At 31.0% G+C, this 26,004-nt stretch overlaps 1 protein-coding gene across 2 annotated transcripts; it reads left to right on the plus strand.

Annotated features, from left to right (window-relative positions):
* The first annotated feature begins 5,933 nt into the window (after positions 1–5,933).
* Positions 5,934–24,834, plus strand: LOC139524767 (uncharacterized protein YfbL-like). 2 transcript variants are annotated; one of them, XM_071319831.1, is made up of 8 exons: positions 5,934–6,085; positions 7,420–7,613; positions 9,020–9,128; positions 13,268–13,399; positions 14,709–14,917; positions 18,879–19,188; positions 19,732–19,881; positions 24,012–24,834. In XM_071319831.1, the coding sequence occupies exons 1-8, from the start codon at positions 6,037–6,039 to the stop codon at positions 24,194–24,196; spliced, it is 1,338 nt and encodes a 445-aa protein (XP_071175932.1). In that variant the 5' UTR covers positions 5,934–6,036; the 3' UTR covers positions 24,197–24,834. The 2 variants fall into 2 exon arrangements, with proteins under 2 accessions (XP_071175932.1, XP_071175933.1); XM_071319832.1 differs by lacking the exons at positions 5,934–6,085; positions 7,420–7,613 and adding an exon at positions 7,625–7,645.
* Positions 24,835–26,004: the final 1,170 nt, after the last annotated feature.

Here is a 26,004-nt window from a genome sequence, read left to right on the forward strand (position 1 = left end):
ATGGGTCACTATTTTTTAACTTATGAGTCGTTGAAAATTGCCTAAATTTGGTTAGATTGTTCATGGAAAAACACATTTGTGTGCATAAAAAAAATCTATGAGATAGAATTTTGAAATCAATTGTGAAAAGATAGGTTTTGTTATATATTTAAAGAAAATGAAAAGAAAAAATGGTGTCACCGAACTTGTTTTCTTGCTACAAGTAAAAAGAAAAAATTTCCCAATCAGTCCAGTATAATTTTTTTACTAAAAGAGTTATCTTCCCTTAAATGACTCATTTTTTTGTTTATATATAATTGTATTATACAGTAGATTACCAAGTTTTCTTAATATTATTTAACAGTCTATCCTTTAAATTGCAAATCTGTCTCCAAATTTGAAAATTTAGGCAAATAACTTGACCGATTTTTTACTGTGATTGTACAATCCAAGATGGCGGTATACCATGTATCTACCTTAAACTGTTTTTACTTTAAAAAAAAAACTTTAATTACGTTATATGAAGGTATAGATAACAATTGGCAGATTTTTTTTTATTGTTTCTGTTAAATTTGATTACATATTTTATAACATCGGACTATTTATATCATTACATATTGTATTGACACTTGTATGTTGTTGATGACCCTATGTTGCCTTATAAATGTGTTTTAGTTGTTATGTCGATTGATTCTCATTGACAAATATCTTACACCTTCTTCTATACAAAATTATAATAAAAGGCGGTACCTAAAGTTATATTACAGAGATCAGAATCCGGAGGACACACAAACATACAAACATAAACACAGGCACACAAACTTTCAATCTCCGAAAAAGTGTCATTGTAATGCTGAATTTTAAGCATCGCGAAGCATAGACAAAGTTTTCTCTATATGAAATTCGGATACGCCATTAAATACGAATACTATGAGAATATAAAAAAGACAAAACTATGAAACGAAACAAGTCCCAATAATAAGCGGAGATGGATCGATATCAAATCAGCATAATAACCAAATTTTGTCTTATTACTGAGGATGACCGGCAGTGTTTATGATGAAGAATATACAGTGACCATTATGAGTGGATATCCATTAAAAAAGTGACTTTTACGAGTTTGAAACAGCTATTGTGAGGCAAACCAGTTGTAAATAAAGGCAACAGTAATATACCGTTGTAAACCAGCTGTGAATTCTATGTAACTCATGTCTGTCATGTAGAAATGTACAAATGTACATGTATACAAAAAAATAACACTTATCAATTGCTATAACTTTTGATTTAATTATATTGATTTTATTCATATCAATTAATCTATTATAGCAAAAATGACCGTTTACTAATCTAAGTACATAGTTTTTGATAAATTTCCCAAAATAGAAAATTAAGAATGAAATAGTTTTTGATAAATTTCCCAAAATAGAAAATTAAGAATGAAATAGTTTTTGATAAATTTCCCAAAATAGAAAATTAAGAATGAAATAGTTTTTGATAAATTTCCCAAAATAGAAAATTAAGAATGAAATCGTTTTTGATAAATTTCCCAAAATAGAAAATTAAGAATGAAATAGTTTTTGATAAATTTCCCGAAATAGAAAATTAAGAATGAAATAGTTTTTGATAAATTTCCCAAAATAGAAAATTAAGAATGAAATAGTTTTTGATAAATTTCCCAAAATAGAAAATTAAGAATGAAATAGTTTTTGATAAATTTCCCAAAATAGAAAATTAAGAATGAAATAACTCTATTTTCGTCAACAAAAATGTGATGTTATATCAGTCTTCTCTTGTGTTTTCGTTAGTTAAAAGTAACTAAAAAAGATATACTATTAATAATATGAAAAAAAACACACACACACACAATTATAATGTCATAAGCCTCTTTATTTCCTGAAAACATTAAACACAACACATAAAGCAGACTAATATGATTTGAACAATCTTCTCGGAATAAATTTCTAAATTCAATCGTTTAGCTATCTTTCTGGTAAGATGACTGTGGTTTCATTTCTCGACATAACGTTGTGTTAGTACTTACGGGATAGTATGTTATTTTAGATTAGCTGTTTAAAATCAGGAATAGCCCTCATGCAAAGCTCTGCTTATTAGCCGTTTTTTGTCAAACTGTTTATTCGATTGGTTTATGAGTCAATAAATTTTGTAATAAGGTTTGAATTGTAAATGTTTTGGCCCGGATCATCACTAAAGAGACTTCTACTGACGAAATGCGTACGTGGGGCAGAAAAAATTGATACCAGTGATGTGAACTTATTGTAGCAGTTTAATATATATCTTATTCTTATTTTGGAAGACAAATATTATAAAACAGTATCGTGATTATGTCGGAAATCGGTACCAGTGAAATGGGGCAGAAAATGAGAACTAGTGAGGTGAACATATGGAACGGGGACCCAGTTATTTGCCCCATTGAAACGCATTGAAATTCATAGTAAATAAATGGGGTGCTGTTCGTTAAATAATTTTGATAGCCACCTTGGGACTTCTGTTTCATGTTAGGCATTAGGTTCCAAGTTTCTGGGTGCAATCTCAGTGCCTCATGACCGGCATTCCGTTGCAAAATTTTGTTTTGATTGACAACAGGGTCACTCAGTCTACTTCCGGTGAAGAATAAAGGCTAGAATTTAGACAATTTACTTCATGCACTGACGCCAGATTTTATTTAAATCAATCAATTTTTTTTACAGAAATTCAAACTAGAAAGCCTACCCTTTCAAATAAATCTACATTCAGTTACAGAACTTGTGTAATAATAACACTACACCATTTTAGAGAAAAGTTATAGGTTTTTTTTAAGAACTACATTCGTGGGTACCGGACTGGTTACCGTAACTGGGATCCTATTCCATATTGAAGCGGTTTGATATATATCTTCTTATTATTTGGGAAGGCAATTATTATAATAAAGTATCGTGATTATATCGGAAAAGTATTTAACAATATCGTGATTATGTCTGAAAAGTATTTAACAGTCCATGGATTTAAAAAGTATCAAGCTATAACAGTTAAATTGACGACCTGATAATTAGTGTAGTTACTTATGAGACATGCATTCTCGAGCTGATTCGATGAATTGAATCAAAACTCTTTAATCGAATCAAATGTATTGCACCTAATTTCTTCATAAAAAAGTAAAATAACAAAAATTCCGAACTCCAAAGAAAATTCAAAACGTCACACTCATATAACTAAAACTAAAGCTATAACACACCAATAGAATGTACAACAACTGATATATTCCTGACTTGGTACAGGCATTTTCTCTATGTAGAAAATTGTGGATAAAACCTTGTTGTATTGCTAAATGGAAAAAATGAAACAGACATCAACAAGAAAACTATAATGCTTAAAACAATCGTTTTCATAAAACTAATCAGTCATGCAGAAACCTTGAAATTAGTAATCTTATATTGATTATAATAAAAAGACAAGATGAAAACACAATAATGTAGCAACAACGTTTACTCATAATAGCATTCAAATATAGTAATAAATACGCTATCACGCATGTTTAAATTTCAAATGTTACATCAAAAAGTCAAGATGAAAAGATTTATAAATATTTTGATATGAGCGTCACTGATGAGTCTTATGTAGACGAAACGCGCGTCTGGCGTACTAAATTATAATCCTGGTACCTTTGATAACTATTATAACAACCTTTGTCAATTAGTTTATGAAGCCGAATCAAAGAAGAATAACAAAAATAATTGTGAGGTGACATTTTTGTTATTTGATTAATATCATATTGATTTTGTTTCATTTTCACTATCTTATGCATTGTACCTATATGTAAAATGTAATAAATCAACTATTAAACTTAACAAACAGGTCTGAGAAGACTGTAAACAAATATAAATATCTACTTATGTTTTCTGTAAATGTTGAATGTTCATTTGATATTGAAAGTAGCAATATCGGTGAAGTACCAGATAGTGCCAATCTTACCTATATTTATATTTTACATTTGGGACTATTTTCAGAAAATCTCTCAAACGTAACTAAAATTCACTACATCATTACTTCATGTTTGCACTTTAAACTTTTATGATACTATGTCGTCTTTAAGAACATGTAAATAAAATTTAAAAAAAATAGTAAATGAATATTTGTTTGAAACAGTCATTTTGATCTGCATCATGGTCATAATTATAAATAAACAGTTGAATTTTCGAAAAAAAAAATAAGGATTTGCTACATCAGTAATAGATTACTTTTGGATTTGAATAAAAGAGGGACGAAAGATACCAGAGGGACAGTCAAACTCATAAATCGAAAATAAACTGACAACGCCATGGCTAAAAATGAAAAGGACAAACAGACAAACAATAGTACACATGACACAGCATAGAAAACTAAAGAATAAACAACACGAACTCCACCAAAAACTAGGGGTGATCTCATGTGCTCCGGAAGGGTAAACAAATCCTGCTCCACATGTGGCACCCGTCGTGTTGCTTATGAGATAACAAATCCTGTAAATAGTCTAATTCGGAAGGTCACATTTATGAAAGGGAAGGGGATTGTAGTTACGACGATATCATTTGTGAAACGGTTATTCCATAACGGTCAACCAACTCGTGATGGCCTCCGTAAATTTACGAAGAAATAATTTCAACTTCACCATTTGGAACTCCTGATTTAAAAGCTTCCTTGTGAGCAACAAACCTCTATCAAGAAAATCATGAATAACGTTTCGTAATATTTGCGCCTTATGCTCTTAGATTTTGTAAATTTGTTAACCTTTTCAAATTTTTAGTGCAATCAACACTGATGTGGGTTTTTTGTAGACGAAACGCATATCTGACGTACAAGATATTAATCCGAAAAATTATCTAATCAACATCGTAGGAGGAAGAATATGCCTTCAAATGTGTTTACATATGTCAGTTCTTCTTAGTAGGAAGATTATACTTTCAAATCTGTTTATGTCAGCACTTCTGTGTTGACCTGAATTATTATTGATATCGGTATCAATATAAAAAAGAAAGTTTACAAAACTTTGAATTTTCAAAAAGACTAAGGATTTTCCATCCCAGTAACATATTACATTAGCTCTATTTTACAAAACCGTTTGGTAATGTGGATGTATCGATCGCAAATATATCTTTATCTGGCTCGACTCTTAGTCTAAAATACAGTTTTGCCCCCGTTAAGTGGAAGTTTTCAGCTTTTCAATACGGTGCTATTATCCCTATAGTTTATGGATATTTATATTTTGCTTTAAGTTCATCATTCCACTAATGCTCATATTTTCTACCTCTTTTGTATTGTATATTTTTATTATTTCTCTATCACTTAAATCCTGTGATCAACCATTACCATAAAGTAATTTTTCAATTCAAGCTTTAAAAAAAATCAACATATATACAATTCTTATAATTCAGAACGTCAAACGCAGTTTTGGTCTGCAAAATACTCGTCAATACCGTTTATTTCGAGTTGCATGTCTTGTTGACTGGATATTTTTTTTTTATGTTAGTCTTCGTTTTTTTGCAACGAGTCTGTAATCCTTTTATTTGGCTAGGACTCCTTTCACATCTCCTTTTTTGTGTTTTTTTTGGGGGGGAGTTGAAAAAATAAAGGCAACAGTAGTATACCGCTGTTTTAAAGTCGTATATCTATTGAGAGAAAACAAATCCAGGTTACTAACTAAAACCGAAGGGGAAAATATCAACTATAAAAGGAAACCAACGGAAATTAAAACAAATGTTGCAAAACGGTCAAATCAAAAGCTTGGCATATACTATATGTATATTATATATATATATATATATATATATATATATATATATATATATATATATATATATATATATATACTTGTCGACTGTGCCATTGTTTAGCTCCTGTCTCATTCAAATATATACCACTTTCCTTTTATGCGCAATACATTTAAATCAAACCGCAATTTAATTCGGTTTTCTGAAAATCTGACATTGATATCTACAAGGACAAATAATGATTTTGAAACCTATTTTTAAATGGTTTGGACACGCTTAGACACATGTGTGCCTTGTTCTAAATACCCTTAGAATGGTGACTTCAGTATTTCTCTATTATGTAATTAGTTTCTTGTTAAGCTGTAAGTATTATCTATTTAATGTAAAAAGAGTCTTTTTCACAAAAATAATTCTTAAACTAAAATTGATTTATTTGGGTTTTTTTTGCATTCAAATACATTTTTTGTTTATATCATTACGTTATAGTTGAATGTGTGCATGATATATAACGTTATCAATAAAAACTATTTATAATTTTTGGAGAGGTAAAATATGCATTAAATATGATTACGTATCGGTCAGCATATCATATGCTTTTAAATATGAGAGAAAAAATTGAGAAACCTTCCTGCTATTTTCGTCTTATCATTATTTAAAAAAAACAATGTGTAGTCTTTGAAGGCTGATTTTTCACTGCCTTACTTATTCAGCTTTATAATAATGCCATTAACCGTCTAGAATTTATATGTTGTGTACATATTAACTATTTGTTGTCTCAATATAGAAGATTTCACGTTAACTACTACGAAAAAGCTAAAACGGGCATATTTTCTAAATATTTGGCAGACGCTAAAATAAACGATTGTTAGTTGATATTTAAATAGACCGTCACAAGCAATACAATATAGTATTACACAATGCAAGATTAAACAATCAAGTTTAAAACAGATAATATGAATAAAAAAAGAGATAAGTGACCTCTTCAAATAACAATAGTTTTAACGTTCTCGTTGTCCACGAATAATCCCACTACTAAAATCATATCTCTAGTCTATAAATTATATGTGTACTCTGATTACAAATCTCTGTCAATAAAGCGGGAGAAAAATAACGTTTTAAACATGCTTTCTATAGAAATGTTAAGTGAGAGATACGGAGAGCGGAAAATAATATGCAATTTAACAATAATACCAAAATAACCGTAACTTCTATAAAATAAACTATTTGGAATTGCTTGCATCTGGATTTACCGTCTTCAAAAACGCTGAATGCTAACCATTTGGATACTATTCATGTCTGATGTTGACAGGATTAAGGTTCACTTTCCTTTTAAATACTACCCTGACAATGTTTTAGATTTGTTTTGTACAAAAAAAACAAAATGTTAAACATTGTTAAATGAAATATAATAAATATATTGGCGTTTAGGTGTTGTTTTTTTTTATCCGTGAAATTTTGACAATGCAAAGTAAGTCAAAGACAATAATATTTATTTAGTTATGAGGAATTGTTGACTAGTCGTTGTATTTCCTGAGTGTATTTGATTTTAACCACGATTTCATACAACTGCTTGAAATGCAAGTAAAATTAATAACTATATGAAACTTATATGTAAAGTTGATTGAATAAAATTTATCATCTGTTCTTCTACATTCTTACAATTATTCATAACTCTGATATAAATATTATATTACAGTTCATTGTGTAAAATCTGCTGATACACAGTATATGAAGACATCGATCCGGAATTATTTTTCTAATACCAGACATCACGAACCCGAATACAAAGACTATAAATATGCCGCCAAAGAATATATTTATGGAGAATTCTTCAGATATGGACTAAGAACTGAATATCATACATTTCAGGAAACATCTGTATCAAGTACTGTAAGTTATAATATAACAGTTTGAAGATGGAGGTTCGTATCTTTGTTGCAGAAAAAAAAACAGTGACGTCTGTATTATAGATTATCGTTTCTCTACTACATGTTTAAATATGGCAACTCTTTACTTGAATATATCGCATACATATAAGGAACTATACCAATGATTCAACAAACAATAACAGGAAAGTACCTGTGTCCATTTATTCTATATGTCGAGTGTTAAAGATATATAAGAAGTTGAAGTATGAGTGTCAATGAGATTTATTGCATTTATTCGTACTATTGTTTACCAAAACGTTGTTTCAAATTGAAGTATGAAAATGCCTTTGAAACATATGATATGATATTATATCAATCGGTTTAGGAATATGTTGCTCAATACACAATAGCATGGTTTTTAAAACCAAGTCAATATACCAGAATCTTTTATTTCATATGGAAATGAATTCACACTAGAATTTAAATCTCTTACACGCGTGTATTCTTCAGCACAATCAAAACTGTGTGTCTTTTGTGACCGAAATGGCAATGCCTTTTTATTAAGTAATTATCACTAAACATTGGCAGGTAAAGGATAGATAAATACAATATATATGTGTAGTCAATTATTCTAATATCTGTATATGTTTAAATTAGGTTAGGACTAGATTATAAGATTTCAAACAAAAATTTAAACAAAACTTTAAGAAGGAAGGTAAAGTAATCTATCTATCATGTCTAACGCCACTAAAAACAAAAATAAAGGAAATACAGATAAAACGCCAAAAAAATAATCACAAGATTGAAATATATTGAAAGGGTGACACTCGTACAAGATCGGATAATAATATGACGATGCAGTATCATTGAAAATTGGGACAACTCTTCACCAGAGACAAGATGACATAAAAATTAACATCTTTATGTCACTGTACGTACTTTCACAATGAGCAAAGCCCATAGCCCACAGTCAACTATAAAAGGCTCCACAATGACAAATGTAGAAACATTCATACAAGAAATCTAGCGATCCCACTTATCTACAACCAAAACAATAAACAAAAACAAAGATGATCTTCATTACCAACCGACAAACACTAATTTACAGGCTCCTGACTTGAACAGACATATGCAGAATGTGACTTGTTTAAAAAATAAATAAAGGGCCAAACACACCCCTTAACCTAAAACATAGCTGAAAGGGTAGAACATGAGAAAAAATATAAAAATCAGTTGAAAAGGCCTTAATTCGTTGGATCGAAATAAAGCAAACAGAAAACTCACAAAAACAAAAAACGACAGAAAGTATAGATCTAAGAGTAAGTATTTGCATTTATTGGATGTTTTTACTCTCTAAAAATTGTAAATTAATTTAAAATTTTAATTTCTGAGTATGACTATTAGTAAAATAGATGTATATCTTTCTAGGATTATTTCCAATCAGTAATTGGTATAGCAAGAGGCACTAACTTTGGAACAGCAAATGACCGGATAATTGGACTAGGTGCACATTATGATACAGTTAAAGAAACAAAAGGTTACATTTGTTTAATGACAAAAAGTGATTAGCGCGATACATATTTTTTCAGACAATGTCTTAGATCTTTTTCATCAATCCATATTTTAGCTTACACGTTTGGTATCCCTATGTTTATAAGATTTAGAATGGATATGGGGAATATGTCAAAGAGTCAACGACCCGACCAAAGAGCAGACAGTAGCCGAAAGTAACTAAAGAATCTTCAGCGCAATGAGAAAAAACGGTCCGGAAGCTTTTCTCAATTGGCCCATAAATGAAACTGTGTACTAGTTCAGTGAAACTGGACGTCACACTAAAAACATCAAACTCCAAAACATATAACTGAACTAAAATAAAAAAAAACATACATGACAAGCAAAGACTAGAGGCTCAAGACTTGGGACAGGCGCAAACATGCAGTGGGGTTAAACATGTCTTGTGAGATATCACCCCCTTTCCTATACATCTAGCTAATGTAGAATAACGAAACACACAGCAATACGTACAGTGAAACACAGTTTAAAAAAGTCCTAGTCCGATGTCAGGATATGTAACAAAAGAAACTAAGAAAATAGACAATGATACATAAATTAACAAAGGACTACTAGCAGTTACTTACATGTCAGCTCCAGACCTCAATTACAGGCATAAAGAAATAGTATGTCTTCATCATATGAAAATCAAGTACAATCCCATCCATTAAGGGTTTTGTGTCATACCACCATAAAGAATACTAGAGGAACATAACCAGTATCATGCCAACAACTGATTTTAGAATAAATTTGTTGATTTCCAATCCAAAGCCCCTATGAGAGAATCAATATTAATACCGAAATATGCTATCCTAAATGACCAACAGTATCCGATTTTAAACATATTTTATTCATTAAGATATGAAAAGGATTGAGCAACAGGCACAGCCTGTAAAAGCTCTCTCCATGTTACATCTACAAGGTAAAAATCAATTATTAACAACTGTATTTAAAAAATATCTAAAGTAGTGGAACATACATGCTACTTTTGAGCACACCAGTAAATGTATGTTTACAGTGTTAATTACTAAATGTAAACTATATTTAAGTATATAGGCATTTAATCATCATATATTTAAGTACATTGAAACATGCAATATATCAAGAGCCGATTCTGTTAACATTTTGGATAGATTTTCTAAAACTGTTCGAAAAAAACGTTCGAATGGTCGTAGACAAAATCGCAATCAAAGAAAATTTCGGACCAATCATACCAATATTTCGGACCTAATTTCTATTTCAAAAAACAACGGCAGACATTATCTGTTAACAAAGCTCTGTTCATTACCGATTAATAAGTTAAATAAAATTTTAATAGAGGATTGCATTACAATTTCATATAGAAGTCCTAAGTATGAAATCGTTCAAATTATAATGGCATATTGTTATTCTAAACTGTTTCCCTAAATTGATCGCCCTGAAGATCATAAAAAACATTTTATTAAAATAAAGTATGTCAATAAAGGTTTTGATTTTGTAAATATTGCCTGTATTTTTAACGACCATTCTGTTAAGAACAAATACCTAGATAGTTTGATAACACTGAGCTCCATCTTATTTGTTATATTCACAAGAAATCTACCCGGAAATTTGTGTTTAATTATAGCCAAAGATGTTAATATCAGTGAAATACACCTACTTCAAGTAATTGCAGTAATTCCGAATACATTTATGGACCCATTTCCCATGTTATAACAGGAGATATTAACATCGTCCTAGACCGAGAGTTAAAATCATTCCTCAGTAAAGGACCTAAATACCGTCCCCCGTCAATTATTAATTGGAATGAGTGTCGTAATATCATCAACGACTCACTCAGTACTTACTGTTTGAAATGGATAAAACGGGAAAAGCTGACAAAAAATCTTTGGACTCTTTTTTTAATTCAGTGATGAACATAGTTGATATACGTATTCAACATTTTAAAGAACATTTTACTCTTAACAATAACCACAATAAACCTATTTCGCGTATCAAACATAAATTAAAAGAACTAGCCAAGGAATTTGTTTTTGTCCCGGCCGATAAAGCTGCTAATAATATTATAATTGTTTGACGTACATTTTACATTGAGGTTCTACAAAAAGAAATCGCCAATTCACCAACATTCCAACTTACTCCATTTTCAGAAAACGACATCTGTAACAAACATAAACTTTTAGCTACCGCTTTACAAGCAGAACCAAAAACAATGAAAGTCCAAACTATATATTGGCTTCCGAAGCTACACAAAACACCTTACAAATATAGATTTGTTTCGTCTTCAAGCCATTGTTCCATTACTAAATTATCTATTCTTATTACCAGTACACGTGGTACAATCAAAAACCTGATAATAAATTGTTCAAATAAGGCCTTCGTAAATAGTGGAATTAATACTTTTGGAGGGCCAAAAACTCGTTGGAAGTACTTGATAAATTGCATGCTTATATTGGTGATTTTGAATCTGTTCAAAGTTTAGATTTTTCTACCCTATATACCACATTGTTTCACATTCTCATGAAGAAAAAAATCACATACCTAATTAAATGGGCATTTAAAAAGTCAGAATGTGAATATATATGTTCAAACTCTTTTAGGTCATTTTTTAGTAGCAATAAACAAAAAAACTTGCAATTATTTTATCCCCGCTTTAAAACAAACAAAGGGGGATACTGTTTTACCTCTGTCTGTCAGTCCATCCGTCCAACCGTCAATCCGTCAGTTCATACGTCAATACATCCTTTATTCCGTCCGTCCGTCCAATGAATATTTTTCGTATCATCGTTCTCAGGAACAACATAACAGGGATTTGTGAAATTTGGTTTTATGGTTTATAAGAGTCAGGTATACCGTGTGATAAGTTTTCAGATTCATCACTCAACAACTTCCTGTTTGCCGAACACTGACATCATGTTACACGTGACATCCAAGTTGAAAATTGTCGTTACATTTTCTTCGGTGACTAAATTTCAAGGATTTGTGAAAATTGGTTTCAGGGTTTATATCAGTGCGTTTTGAGATTCATTATTCAACAACTTCCTAATAACAATCACGTATTTGGGTGGGGTATCACCAGATAGCAGTAGCTCGCAGTTTCACTTGTTTGTACTGTATTCCTGTCACGTAATTTTATTGTATTAGCTGTATTCTTAGCATTGCCGTATATATTGTTTTTGCTGCTGTTTTTTCCCCCTCGGTTTTGATTTGTGACACTGGTTTGTTTCAGTCAAATCGATTTATAACTATTGAACAGAAGTATACCACTGTTTTCTTTATTTAACATATAATATGAAATCAAACAGACTTAGAAAATTCAAATCGCACGAGTTCACTATCTATTTATATCTATATTTATTTTGATATCGGGTTAAATGACAATCGGCGGTCTTCATAGGTGACCTCGTTATTTATTAAGATGGCCTCGAAACTTAAACACACATACAATTTTGATTAATATCATGCGTTGTAATTTTTTATCTTTATTTCAGAGTTTTTATTGTTTGGATATATGTTTTAGTATGTTATAAATCAGATGTGGAAATGCATTTGACAGTTAATTTCCCCTAAAGAATGTTCTACCAATAATACTTAAAATTTGTGTTAACCTTCAAAAATTGCAGTTTCTTAATGGTGTGAAATGAATTCAAGGGAAAGTGGCCCTTCCTCTTTATTCTCTTAAATAAAGATTACACCGATTGTATTAACACGTAAAAAATGTTTAACAACGATGTTTGAAAGTAAATATAAACATGAAGAGCTGGTATGAATGCCAATGAGCCAACTCTACCACAAGAGACCGAATGACACAGAAACTAACAACTATAGCTTGACGTAAGACCTTTAACAATGAACAAAAACCATACCGCATAGTCAGCTATAAAAGGCCCCGAAATGACAAATGTAAAACAATTCAAACGAAAAAACAAACGGTCTCAGGTATGTACCCAAAAATTGAAAGAAAAACAAATCTGAAACACAGCAACAAACGTCAACCACTGAATTACAGGCTTCTATCTTTGGAGTTCCTATTCAAGTCAATAATCTCGTGCGCTGATAATAAACGCTTACAGTTGAAACGACGACTTGGCAAACGACCAAATATTCAAATAATCAAAATCATGTTTTACTATTATATTTTCACAGGAGTTGATGATAATGGAGCAGGAGTTGCAGCCATGTTAGAAGTTGTTAGACAATTGACTGATAGGAATAAAAATGGTGTCAAAAGGAAAAATACAATGATTTTTGTAGCATTTGATTTGGAAGAATATGGATGTATGTTTATTTTCTGTTTTAAGTCCATGTAAACTTAAACCCGCGTCAGCTTTCTAATCACAAAGAGTTATTTCCCTGATTCTTCAGCAGGACAATTTAAAACTGTGCAACTTTCACTATTGAATGGTAAGTGCATATGCACAAGACTATCAAGGGTCGAAACATAGGGTTGTGCAGCATAATTTTATATTAGTAAAAATCCCAAGTTATGTCTCTTTGAGATGAAACAAAGAGATCATATCTGGGAACAAGTATGTAAACAAAACAAAACAAAATATCTCCTCAAAAGAGGCATGGTTTGTGAAACAGTTGTATTTAAAAGTTCAACCTATACTTACATTAATTCAAATATTTTTTTTTTAAACACTATTTCTCAACACAATCCTTATTTATCAGAATGATAGCTCAAAAGAAATCTTTGTAAATTCTCTATTTTTTTACAGTTAATTTTATACCCCTCCGCCAACTACTGATTCAATTTTTAAAGGATTAGAAAACAAGACTTTAATTATTGTTAGCTTCTTCTATGTGCATGTTTTCTATCATGAAATGTATAGAACCTGTTTAAAACTATTCTGACAACCAATTGAAAGCATTTCAGAATACTATAAATGTAAAGTTCAGATGTTCAATTTAAAAAATCGTATTACAACAATATCATCTCTAACCGTATATCTGTCATAATTTACCTAATATATGATCGATGAGTGTTTGAAAAGAGCCATAGTTGAAAAAATCAGTATGTATTAAATAACTTGCATAACTTTCAAGCACACCTATTTGAGTTTTTTTTTAAACATAAGACCTTTATAATAATAAAACCATAGCCTTTATAAGTTAAAGTATCCAAGTGTGCTAATTAACTCTGCTGTTTCTGTGAATATGATTATGATTGATGATTATGGAATCGTAAGCACATATTCAGGATTTAACACACTGATTTTAGTTCTATTGATGTACTTCTGTAAATCGAGCTTTCTTTTTTATGCCACTGTCACAAAAAGAAATATATTTAGGTGTAACGGCTTACTTTAGTTTTATCGACAGTACACAAATACCTTCGTAAACAAAACAAACTGTTTATGAGTATTGCATATTTCCCAACAAAAGGCGTGGTTTGTGTAAAGTGCAGCCTATAGCAAGCTATTACATTGAGAAAAGCAAGTCTAATATTTACATATCCCTTTCGTGTGGTTTGTAAAGGCAGAAATACAGATAATTGATCTTGTAAAAAAACGAAATGACATATATCTGCTGCAATGCTTTGTGTAATTGATTGATTCAAATTGCCTTTCTTTTTTTACTATAGCCTGCCGCGAAACTTGGGATTGTAAGCTCCCTAATGTCCCACTGGCTGGAAGTCGACATTTTCTAAAGGAATGGCTACCTGTATGGTTAAGTATAAATTATGGCAATGCCATACCACCAGAGATGCATGGTGTAATTATATTGGACACAATGATGGAATATAATACCTCGGCAAGGTCTCAGATGATTCCACCACAAATATTACCAGCGGTATGCTATATTAATTACTCACATAGGAAATAAAATCCGATTTAATTGCTCCAAGCATTCAAAATTTGAGATACCTTTTTAGTATTTACCATTACTATTGTTCATTTGTTTGTCCGTCCAATGCTCCAAAAAAGAAACATGAACTGACACGTTGACACATGATCTGAAGACTTGTAAGTTAACACATGGTGTGCTTGTACCAGATCAGGTTGTCTGAACCATGTGTCTTTCGTTGTTGCTTGTCAAGTATTTACAAGTAGCAGTTGAAGTGTTGTTTTTTTTTTTATTTTTTACCTATTAACAGCAGATTATATATTTGGTTCGATATGACGTGTTTGTACTGAGGTCTTAATTTCAATAACGGGATGTAAAAAAGTGACACGGACGGAAAAATTTATGCGACAGCCATACAAGTGAGAGGTTTAGCTAGCTATGAACATCGGGTCTAATCCACTCTTTTCTACATATGAGAATGCCTTTACTAAGTCAGGAATATGACAGTTTTTATCCATTCGTGTGATGCGTTTGAGCTTTTGATTTTGCCATTTGATTAGGGTCTTCAGTTTTGAATTTTCCTTGGAGTTGATTTTACTGTCTACAATCAGAACACTTTTTGTTCAGTCGAGGTGTTTTTGGTTTGTCTTTAAAAAGCCTGATTTATCCAGCTATTCGTGAATAACGGAAAGTGGTTTCTTTTAGCGCTTGGCAGATCTTGCAATACATGTTTGTTTGTTTTATGAAATATGAGGTATGTAGGTGTACAGTTAATTGAGGGCTGATTTATTTTGTCATGTTTTGTTGACTTGCAACAGGAAAATAAACCAAACATTCATGCTTAAATTGTCCATGATTTCCTCTGTGGTAATTAAGGTCCACAGTAGTATGCCTTTGTTCAGAAGTCACAAATCGATAGAGACAAAACAAATGCGGGTTACAAACTGAAACCTAGCGGAACACATCAACTATCAGAGGAAAACAACGAAACAACAGAAATACTGAAGTGCAACCAAAAACAAAAGACAATGCAATATACATATAAACGAACTATCAGATAACAACTGCCATATTCTGGACTTGGTACAGGACATTTTAAGAAAAAATGGTGGATTGAACCTGATAGTAAGCGTGTATCTTTTGTTTCAACGAGAGATTCTGATACCTATCTAGTTTGTTAAGTCAATCATACACATGTAATGTAAACTATATACTAGTTGTGTCTTTATCTGCGGGGACAGTAACATATTTGTCATGCAGGTTAAAGTTCTATTATCAAAAACCTATCAAAACATGGAGACGTCTTTCATAAATTGTTAAAGACCTGTTATTAAATTTTAGGACAAAAAGAAGATTTAGACTTTAATGTTATGGTGATGCCCAAAGCGTTGATATACCGACAATCAACTACAGATTTATAATTGAAAACTTTTAGAATATTTTATGCTTTTATATATCTATTGATATTAATACTAAGTAGATTATATAAAAGTGTATCTAGCTGTGTCAAAATCATTTGGCAATGAAATTAAGAAAAGCTGTTTATCAACAATACTTCAATGTACTAGTTTCATAGGTTGTACCATTATGACCCAGTTGTAACAGTATTTTATTTCGAGTATTTGATTCGTTTATAGTAGCATAATAAAATAAGATGATGTGGAAAATGAAACAACTCTCAACAAAAATTCAAATGACGTGGATTTTATCAATTATAAGTCATCGTACGACCTTCAATCATAAGACAAATCTCGCATTGTCAGCTATAAAAGAGGGGGCAAGGGGTTTAGCTGTTATGCTGTTATGGGGCATTTTGATTCTTTGTTATCTGTTATTCTGAAAATATATTTGCTGTTAGCTGTTATTGTCTTATTCTTTGTTAGCTGTTATTGGGCTTTTAGGTTTTTTTTGTTATCTGTTATTGTGATAATGTATTTGCTGTTAACTGTTATCGAAAATTGGAATGTTAGCATTTTTTTGACAGCCACGAACGAACATATAAAATTAGAACAATTCTTAATATGACAAAAAGGAAAACATATGGCCAGGAATATCTGACAAGGATCTCAATTAAGGACTAGGTCCTTGCAACCAGTTAACCTTTTGTATTATATGGTACATAGACTCAGCTCTTTTCATAGCAGAACCAAATACATTGTACAATGAAAGTTCCCACCATGTACTGGTCCAAGGCCGAAGCTGCACATAACTCATTACAAACAAAGATTTATTTCGTCTTCAAGCCATCGTTCCCCTACTAAACTTTGTATTCTACTTATTAGTAGACTTTGTACAATCAAAAACCTGATACAAAATTGTTAAAATAAGGCCTATGAAAATAGTGGAATAAATTACTTTTGGAGTGTCAAAATTGGTTCGAGGTACTTGATAAATTGCATGTTTATAATTGGGGCTTTTGATTTTTCTACCCTATATACAACTTTGCCTATTAGTCTTATTCAGAAAAAATCACACACCTCATTAAATGGGCATTTAAAAAAGGCAGAATGCGAATATATATATTAAAACTCTTTTAGGTCATTTTTTAGTAGCAACAAACACAAGAACTATGTCAATTGAACCTACTTTGATACCATAACTGCCCTTGAATTTTTACTAGATATCATTTTTGTCTCTTTGACATATTCCTCATATTCATTCTCAATTTTATTACTCACAATTTAAATTATAATGTGTGAGTTTCTATAATTGTACAAAAGAAAATGCTGAAAAAAAGTATACTATACCAAATAAATAGCCACGCCATGAGCACATGATACGCCCGTCACCTTTTTGAAATATTCAATTACTTCTCAATGTCATATCAGATATTTATAAAAATCAGTCAATATATATCATGTATATAAACAATACACCAAAGTTTCATGAGAACTGCTGAAAACATTTTTGAGTTATTGTCCGAAAACTGGAAAATACCAACTGTTTTAATGAATCAACCCCTTAACGGAATAACATAAAATCGAAAAAAAAAATTGAAAGGTTGCTTACAAAAATAGATATAAACAATTCAGCAAAGTTTCATGAGAACTGCTGAAACGTTTTTGTGTTAATGTCTGAAAACTATAAAAATCCCCCCCTTTTTAATTAATAAAACCCCTTAACTCGGAAACGTAAAATCTAAAATTTATAAAAATTGAAAGAGAGCTCATGTCAATAGATATAAACAATTCACCAAAATTCCTTGCAATTTTGTGAAAGGATTTTTGAGATATTATCAGAAAACTGAAAAAAAACACCATTTTTATTGAATAAAACCCCATTACTCAGAAACTTAAAATCTAAAATTTATAAAAAACGATAGGGAGCTCACGTCAATAGATATAAACAATTTACCAAAGTTTTATGTAAATTGTTTAAAGATTGTTTGAGTTAATGTCCGACATGTTAACGACAGACGGACAAAAATATACCAAATACATATCTAGATACATAATTCTAAAAACCATGTTCATAGAAAATGGAATTCATTACAAAGGATTATACCCGTAATAAGAAATACTGGATTTGTCAAGGACTCGTCTTATTTTAATATTTCATTTACTGTTATCTGTTTTTGTCCATTTCAATTCCTTGTTATCTGTTATAAGCCAAATCAATTTGCTGTTTTGCTGTTATTGGGACCCCCCTTGCCCCCCCTCATAAAAGGTCCCTACATAAGTAAAAATTTGAAACAACTTCTTTTAAAGTTCTCTATGTTGTGTTTTATAGATTATTGTTTTTCTGCTGGGGTTTTTCTTTGTCAGCAATAGCGTTGTCAGATTATTTTTAACTTAGGAGTTTGAATGTCTTTTTGGCATCTTCCGCCATTCTTCTTTCAAACGAGAAAACTAACTACATAATCATTCAATTAACGAAAACAAAATATGACTGGTTTTGTTGTTTCCATGACAATAAAAGTTCAATCGTGTAAAGTCTTCATTAATGTAAATGTTTGGGTTTTTTTCAGTTTCAGACAGCATTTCCAGATGCCTATGCAAGTATAGCTTCTGACAACTTCCGGGGAGACTTTCTTAATTTGATATATCGAAAACCAACAAACGATGCATACTTAGCTGCAGAATTTCTTACGTCTTGGAAAAAGCTGGGGAAAGCGAAATATGAAATTGAATCTCTTCCTCTAAATTTAATAAAATTTAGCGAAAAATCATCAGATGAACAAAGTGTCCTGATTAACTTCATGCGTAGTGATCATGGTAATTTTTGGGAAAGTGATTTAAATGTGCAAGGTTTACCAGCCATCTGGTTGACGGACTCAGGTAATGTTCAAATGTTTTAAAATCTTAAAATTATTTCATTACAGCTGTAGACATATGTTCTATGTCAAATTTCCACGAAGTCCGGTATTTTTGTTATTTTATTGATAAAGTTTTAATTATGGCACCTATTAGTTATCCACATAATGTGCAAGATACACAATGATGTATAGAATAAAGAACAAAAAGTTCAACAATTGTAATGTTTTAAGATATCAAATCATCAATCAAGTCAACTCGACAATTGTAATGTTTTAAGATATCAAATTATCAATCAAGTCAACTCGACAATTGTAATGTTTTAAGATATCAAATTATCAATCAAGTCAACTCGACAATTGTAATGTTTTAAGATATCAAATTATCAATCAAGTCAACTCGACAATTGTAATGTTTTAAGATATCAAATTATCAATCAAGTCAACTTAAGAAATTTTGAGACGTTATTTTTGACTTATAGTGTAGATATTAAACGTTGAAAAGTTGTGTTAACAAAAAACAAATGATAATGTAAAATTTTAACTGCCGTTTCATTTGTTTTTGTAGCAAATTTTCGGGGTGATATGATAAAATGTTACCATCATGAATGTGACAATCTACAAGTTATGCTGACCGATGAGAATATCAATTTCCTTGGGAAAACTGCTGATGCTATCGTTACGACGATGCATAAACTTTCAGAACCATCGGGATCCGGTTTGTAAATTTACTATACTTTATTATTGAGTTTCGCGTTTACACATGATCCGTGTATCACTTGGGCCTTTTTGGATTTTGAACTGCTTATTAGTAGAAATTAAGAATGTTTTATACCGTATTTAGATAAACACAATCTACATCGTTAAATGTGCCAGTTTATCATGAAAAATCTATACTATTTGTAATGTCATTTGAGCCATACATCAATGATTTTTATTTTAAATTAATTCTTAATTGTACAACAACCAAAAACCAATTTTGATCATAGCAATACAGACACAAAACAAAGAAAAACTAAGCAATAAGTAGATAAATGTTAAAAAGTTACCATCGGGATCTGGTTTGTAAATTTACTTTTCCTTCCGTCAACACCCATATATCACAACCGCTGATAATAATTATACTAATAAATAACAAAAAAGAGTAAAGTGCAATACCACACGACAGAGCCGAGGGCTGGTTTAATAACAACCATTTAATAATATTGATCGTATACAAATTACGAATCAGATCGAAATGTCATCATATATATACTAGTATTTCAATAAACACAATCATTTGTAAATCAATTAATCTCTTAATGCATGATACAAAATATCAAATAGCATGGATGTAAAAATTAACGTGACCTATCGAGTTGACCCTGTCGTGACGAATGATTTAACCGCCAAATCACACAAAATACTTAACCTAAACGCCATCTATGGGCAGACAATTCAGAAGAAAATAATTTCATTCTAATTCATAAAATCTGAAATTGTATTATACTTTGTTATTGAGTTTCGCGTTTACACATGATCCGTGGGCCTTTTTAGATATGGAACTGCTTATCAGTAGGAATTACGAATGTTTTGTGTCGTATTTAGATAAACACAACCTACATCGTTAAATGTGCCAGTTTACCATGAAAAATTTAACTATTTTTAATGTCATTTGAGCCATACATCAATGATCTTTATATCAAATTAATCCGTTATTGTACAACAACCAAAAACCAATTGGGATCATAGCAATACAGATACAAAACATACATTAGGAAAAATCAGCAATGATAAAATACATCTTAAAAAAGTGATAGATCTCCTTTCCACAGTTACAAAGAAGGGAATTACGAAATCCACAATGAAATTTTATGAAAAGATACATAAAGTACATGAAAATTACATATAAGTAAGTTAGTAATACCCAACAAAATGGAAAACTGGATTTAAAGAACTCTGCTTTCACTATAAGTAGATAAAGTTTCATTGATACAATTGTTATGACAAATATAGATTTGCGTTGCGTCACACATAATTTCGCAAATTAGTCGTCCTCATAGCATCATTTGAACAACTTTTTTGGTCTGTTTGATGCAATGTTTTGGATTCATCTTGATCTGAAACTCTCAAGCCCGGAAATTCGAAGGCAAATGATGTGCAAATACTTCGGAACATATATTTGTTATTGTTTTATAATTTGAATACCTCAGAGCGATCCATATAACTACTGATCAATTATATGAGCAATTATGAAAAAAATATTAAAAATAAAAATGTTGGTTGTATTGGCTCAATTTGACCTTTATATATTTTAGCATGATTTTTAATGGGTCATTCATCGAGACCCCACTTATTTGATTTTTTTCTGAATTTATTCATGATATACCTACTTGGTGAACGAAAGATCAATTCCAACTTGTGTTGATTAGTTTTAGTAGAATTATATTAAATTATGGAAAAAAATGCAAACTTCTGAAATTAGCACATGTTCGTGCGATTTTTTTCTTGAGAATGTGTTAAACTGGAAAGATTGAGATGAAGTAATAATGTTACCAATAAAAAATGGCACGAAAGATACCAGAGGATCAGTCAAACTCATAAATCGAAAATAAACTGACAACGCTATGGCTAAAAATGAACAGGACAAGCAATAGTACACATGACACAACATAGAAACCTAAAGAATAAGTAACACGAAAACGAATAAAGTGTATAATGCATGATTAGTTCCTAGTCAAAACATTTACTAAATTTTATCATCGGTATAAAGACATCATTCGTAAATATAGCTCAACATGCAGACTTCTAATACGTTCAGGTATTTCACATCCAATTTTTTATGGAAATATTCTTTATAAAGCACAAAGGTGTCAGTATTCACCTCAGAAACTTACAAAACCTTTGAATAGACTTATTAAGAAGGGATATAATTACGATACTGTTGTCAAGTCATTAAAGATTGCATATTTTGGCGTTAATATTGAGTCACTGATAAGGTCTTTGCATCGGAACTAAACACATTTATTCTAAAAACAGTTGTTGGCATGACACGGGTTATGTTCTTCTCATATATGTTATGATGGTATGATACTATACCCCTAACGGGAAGGATTGTGCCTGATGTTCATATGATGAAATCATAATCTTTTAGTCAGTTTAATTGAAGTCTGGAGCTGGCATGTCAGTTAACTGCTAGTAGTCTGTTGTTATTTATGTATTATTGTCATTGTGTTTATTTTCTTTGGTTACATCTTCTGACATCAGACTCGGACTTCTCTTGAACTGAATTTTAATGTGCCTATTGTTATGCGTTTACTTTTCTACATTGGTTAGAGGTATAGGGGGAGGGTTGAGATCTCACAAACATGTTTAACCCCGCCGCATTTTTGCGCCTGTCCCAAGTCAGGAGCCTCTGGCCTTTGTTAGTCTTGTGTTATTTTAATTTTAGTTTCTTGTGTACAATTTGGAAATTAGTATGGCGTTCATTATCACTGGACTAGTATATATTTGTTTAGGGGCCAGCTGAAGGACGCCTCCGGGTGCGGGAATTTCTCGCTACATTGAAGACCTGTTGGTGACCCTCTGCTGTTGTTTTTTATTTGGTCGGGTTGTTGTCTCTTCGACACATTCCCCATTTCCATTCTCAATTTTATTTCCTTCAATATTTAGTTGTTTTGGTTTTTATTTGAGACTGAAAAATCCTCTTTTTCACTTAAAAAAAAGGCCGAAAACAGAGCCGAAATTGAATGGTTCTCGTTACCATGGTAACGCACCAATTTTTTCGAATTTGTTTTCTTTCAATAGTGTTATATGATCTTATATGATGAGATGAGTCATTTGACAAAGTATGACTGAATTCTAAAACATGCATTTTCAAGCCCCTATTTAAATAGTATGGTCCTTACAGAGAATTGGTATAATGATACGAAATATGAATAACGCTTGAAAAAGAAACATGTTTTTTTTTTTATATCTAATTGACATCAACAAATCAAATGATTTAGATGTTTTCCAAAATGAATCAAAATCATTGATACTCGAACAAGTTAAATCACAAAAATACCGAACTCAGAGGAAAATAAAACTCGCTTATCAAATGGCAAAATCAAAAGCTCAAACACATCAAACGAATAGATAGCAACTGTCATATTCCTGACATAATACAGGCATGTTCTTATGTAGAAAATGATTGATGAAACTAGCTTTAATAGCTATCTTAACCTCGCACTTGTAAGCTATTCGTATACTATTTCATTATATTGACAACGATGTTTGAACAAAACAAACAGACGTAGTAGGTAAAAATAATGTCAAACTAGGGGACGACAATCAAAACTGTGTTATATTCTTAATTTCTCTAAATAAAAATATGTAATAAAGAAACTCAAAAGGCATATAGAAAAATCACATAAACTAAAATAAAAGACAAGAATACAAAAATTGACCATAGCACCATAACAAAATCACGGGATGTCAAAGTATCGAGCCACGACAAATGAATATCACGAAAAATAGACTAAACTGTAAGAGTAATATTCCAAAAGATAAAAAAAAAAAAGAATACTATAACACGCCATTAAGATGATAAACAACTTCAGTACTAGAATTTATACTTCAAGACCATCGTGTGTTATTTGTGAAATTGATACGGAATATTTATCAAAAAGGTCTTGGTATGTTCCGATGAACTTTTTAAGAAAATGACTAGACGTTCTTTGCATACCTTCCGATGAACTTTTTTTTATTTAAAAGGACGAGACGTTCTTTGCAAATTATATTCTAAATCTAACCATTGAAATATATACAATAATTCGTTGAATTGTCTAATTCGTGCTGCTATTGTTAAATGTTCAAATATACTTTTAGGAATAAAAGATGATTCTTCCCATAACAGTATCAGTGCAGGCGGCATTTTTGGAATAATAATAGCAGTTATAGTACTACAGATTCCTTTAATTGTGGCATGCATAATGTGGAGAAGAAATAAGTCAAATAATGAACAGAAGAGATCAAATGAATTTGAAAACCCATCTTATGGAAACAATCAATAAGACAGTTAGGGGAACGTGTGTCCGGGCATAGCTTTGTTTTGCTTAACAATGCTGTCAACGATAAAGTGTTCCTATTAACTAACTTTTAACATATATCAAACTCCCTAAATCTATGTTTACAGAAAGGCAAGGTGTGGTATAATTGATTTATCCTATAAAGTGTATAATGCATTTTACCGAGGACAAGTTTGTACTACCTTTATATGTGAGAGCAATACTGTGGATTAAATATTATTCGTGGGACACCAACTTTCGATGATTTCGTTGGTAAAGATTAACCACGTATTTCAATATTCATCTTCTATAGGCAAAGGTACAGACTTTCACAAAACCACGAAAAAAAAATAAACGGAAAAAAAGATTATTCCTCCATCTACGAAAACTGGTACTCACGAAAAAAAAAATTAATTCACAGTAGTTTGTTTAATCTGTGATTTACTTTTTTTTAAAACGACAGCATATTATTGAGAGTCATGAAAGAAAGATAAAGGTTCTTTGCTTTTTGAAACAATTTCAACTTGCTTGTGTTATTGTGTGTGTGTGTTCAATATTGTGTCTTGGTATATTATAAAACAAACTATGCAAATTAGTTTTGACTTCTAATAAAAGATTATGCGCGTGTGTGCAATCAACTGTTATTCGTATTCTTGGGTTCTTTGAAATATGCATACTACGTGGAATATTTGGCATAAGATTTCTGGATTTCATCATTAGAAAATATTGTTAAGGAAAACAACAAGACAATCATGTCTTAACTCATAGTTATTTTGCAATGCGCAACATTCGCAAGTAAACAATTAAAACAATATGTAACTTGAAATAATGACAAACTTTTTGTCAATGTTGCTGGATTTAAGTTTTGATTAACACTTATGTTACTTCATAAAGTTTCAACTTTGATATTTGCAAAGATTTTTTTTTTACACTTATATAATACTTTAATCTGCAAAATTAAACCAAAAAAGGTCAAGCAATAACAAAAACCATTATAATAAAAAAATACATATGCACCCAAATATTGTCCTTGTTATGGTGGAGTATGTAAGAGAATCGATCTAAACTGTCACGTAACAGCGATTAAAACTGGTCATTAGTATAGTTGTTACGTATGCACCTTTTCTAATGAATAGTTTTATCTCTCGGGTAGTTAACAAGCAATAAAACAAAAAAGCTCGTACAAAATGAACTACGTAAAACCGGAAGTGAGACTAGGCCTTACAGTCTTCAACATTTCGAGTGCCATTGTCGAAATCACTCAGAAATCAACTAATCAAAACACTGAATTTGGTCTTTCTAGCAGAAATGTTGTACTCTAAATACTGTGTAAGGTTTCATGACTGGAGAAACAGGTACACCGAAAGGTTATGTATCTTCTGCAAGTTTACTGATGAGTCTTTGGTAGACGAAACGCACGTCTGGCTCAAATACAAAATTTAAATCCTGGTATCTTTGAGTTTATTTATTTGTTTTGAGCTAAACTTTTTTAAATGTATAAAGATCAGCAACATAAGTTTATAAACAATAGAACAAAGAAAATTTTATCAAACGACCTAAATATTCAAACTTGATACGAATTTCAAATGTTTACTGGTATTTCAAAAAATCTCTTTACCTCATCAATTATTAATGGAACCAAAGAAAACCCAAGTATACGTCAGCAAACATCAAGCTAGACCAAAGTATCAGCATATCTTCGAACAAATGTAGATTCAAATTGCAATTACAGATATTCTAAGCTAGATTAGACTAATACATATATATATATATATGTATCTGTTAATCAAAATTAGTAAACAGATTTAGATGTT

This window comes from Mytilus edulis, chromosome 5 (genome assembly GCF_963676685.1).
Source record: "Mytilus edulis chromosome 5, xbMytEdul2.2, whole genome shotgun sequence".
In the NCBI taxonomy this organism is placed as follows: Eukaryota; Metazoa; Mollusca; class Bivalvia; order Mytilida; family Mytilidae; genus Mytilus; species Mytilus edulis.

Coding starts and splice junctions, on each gene's coding strand:
- LOC139524767 (XM_071319831.1), top strand. CDS start 6,037: ATGGTGACTTCAGTATTTCTCTATTATGTAATTAGTTTCTTGTTAAGC. Junction 9,129..13,267: donor TACAGTTAAAGAAACAAAAG/GTTACATTTGTT, acceptor ATATTTTCACAG/GAGTTGATGATAATGGAGCA. Junction 19,189..19,731: donor CATCTGGTTGACGGACTCAG/GTAATGTTCAAA, acceptor TTGTTTTTGTAG/CAAATTTTCGGGGTGATATG.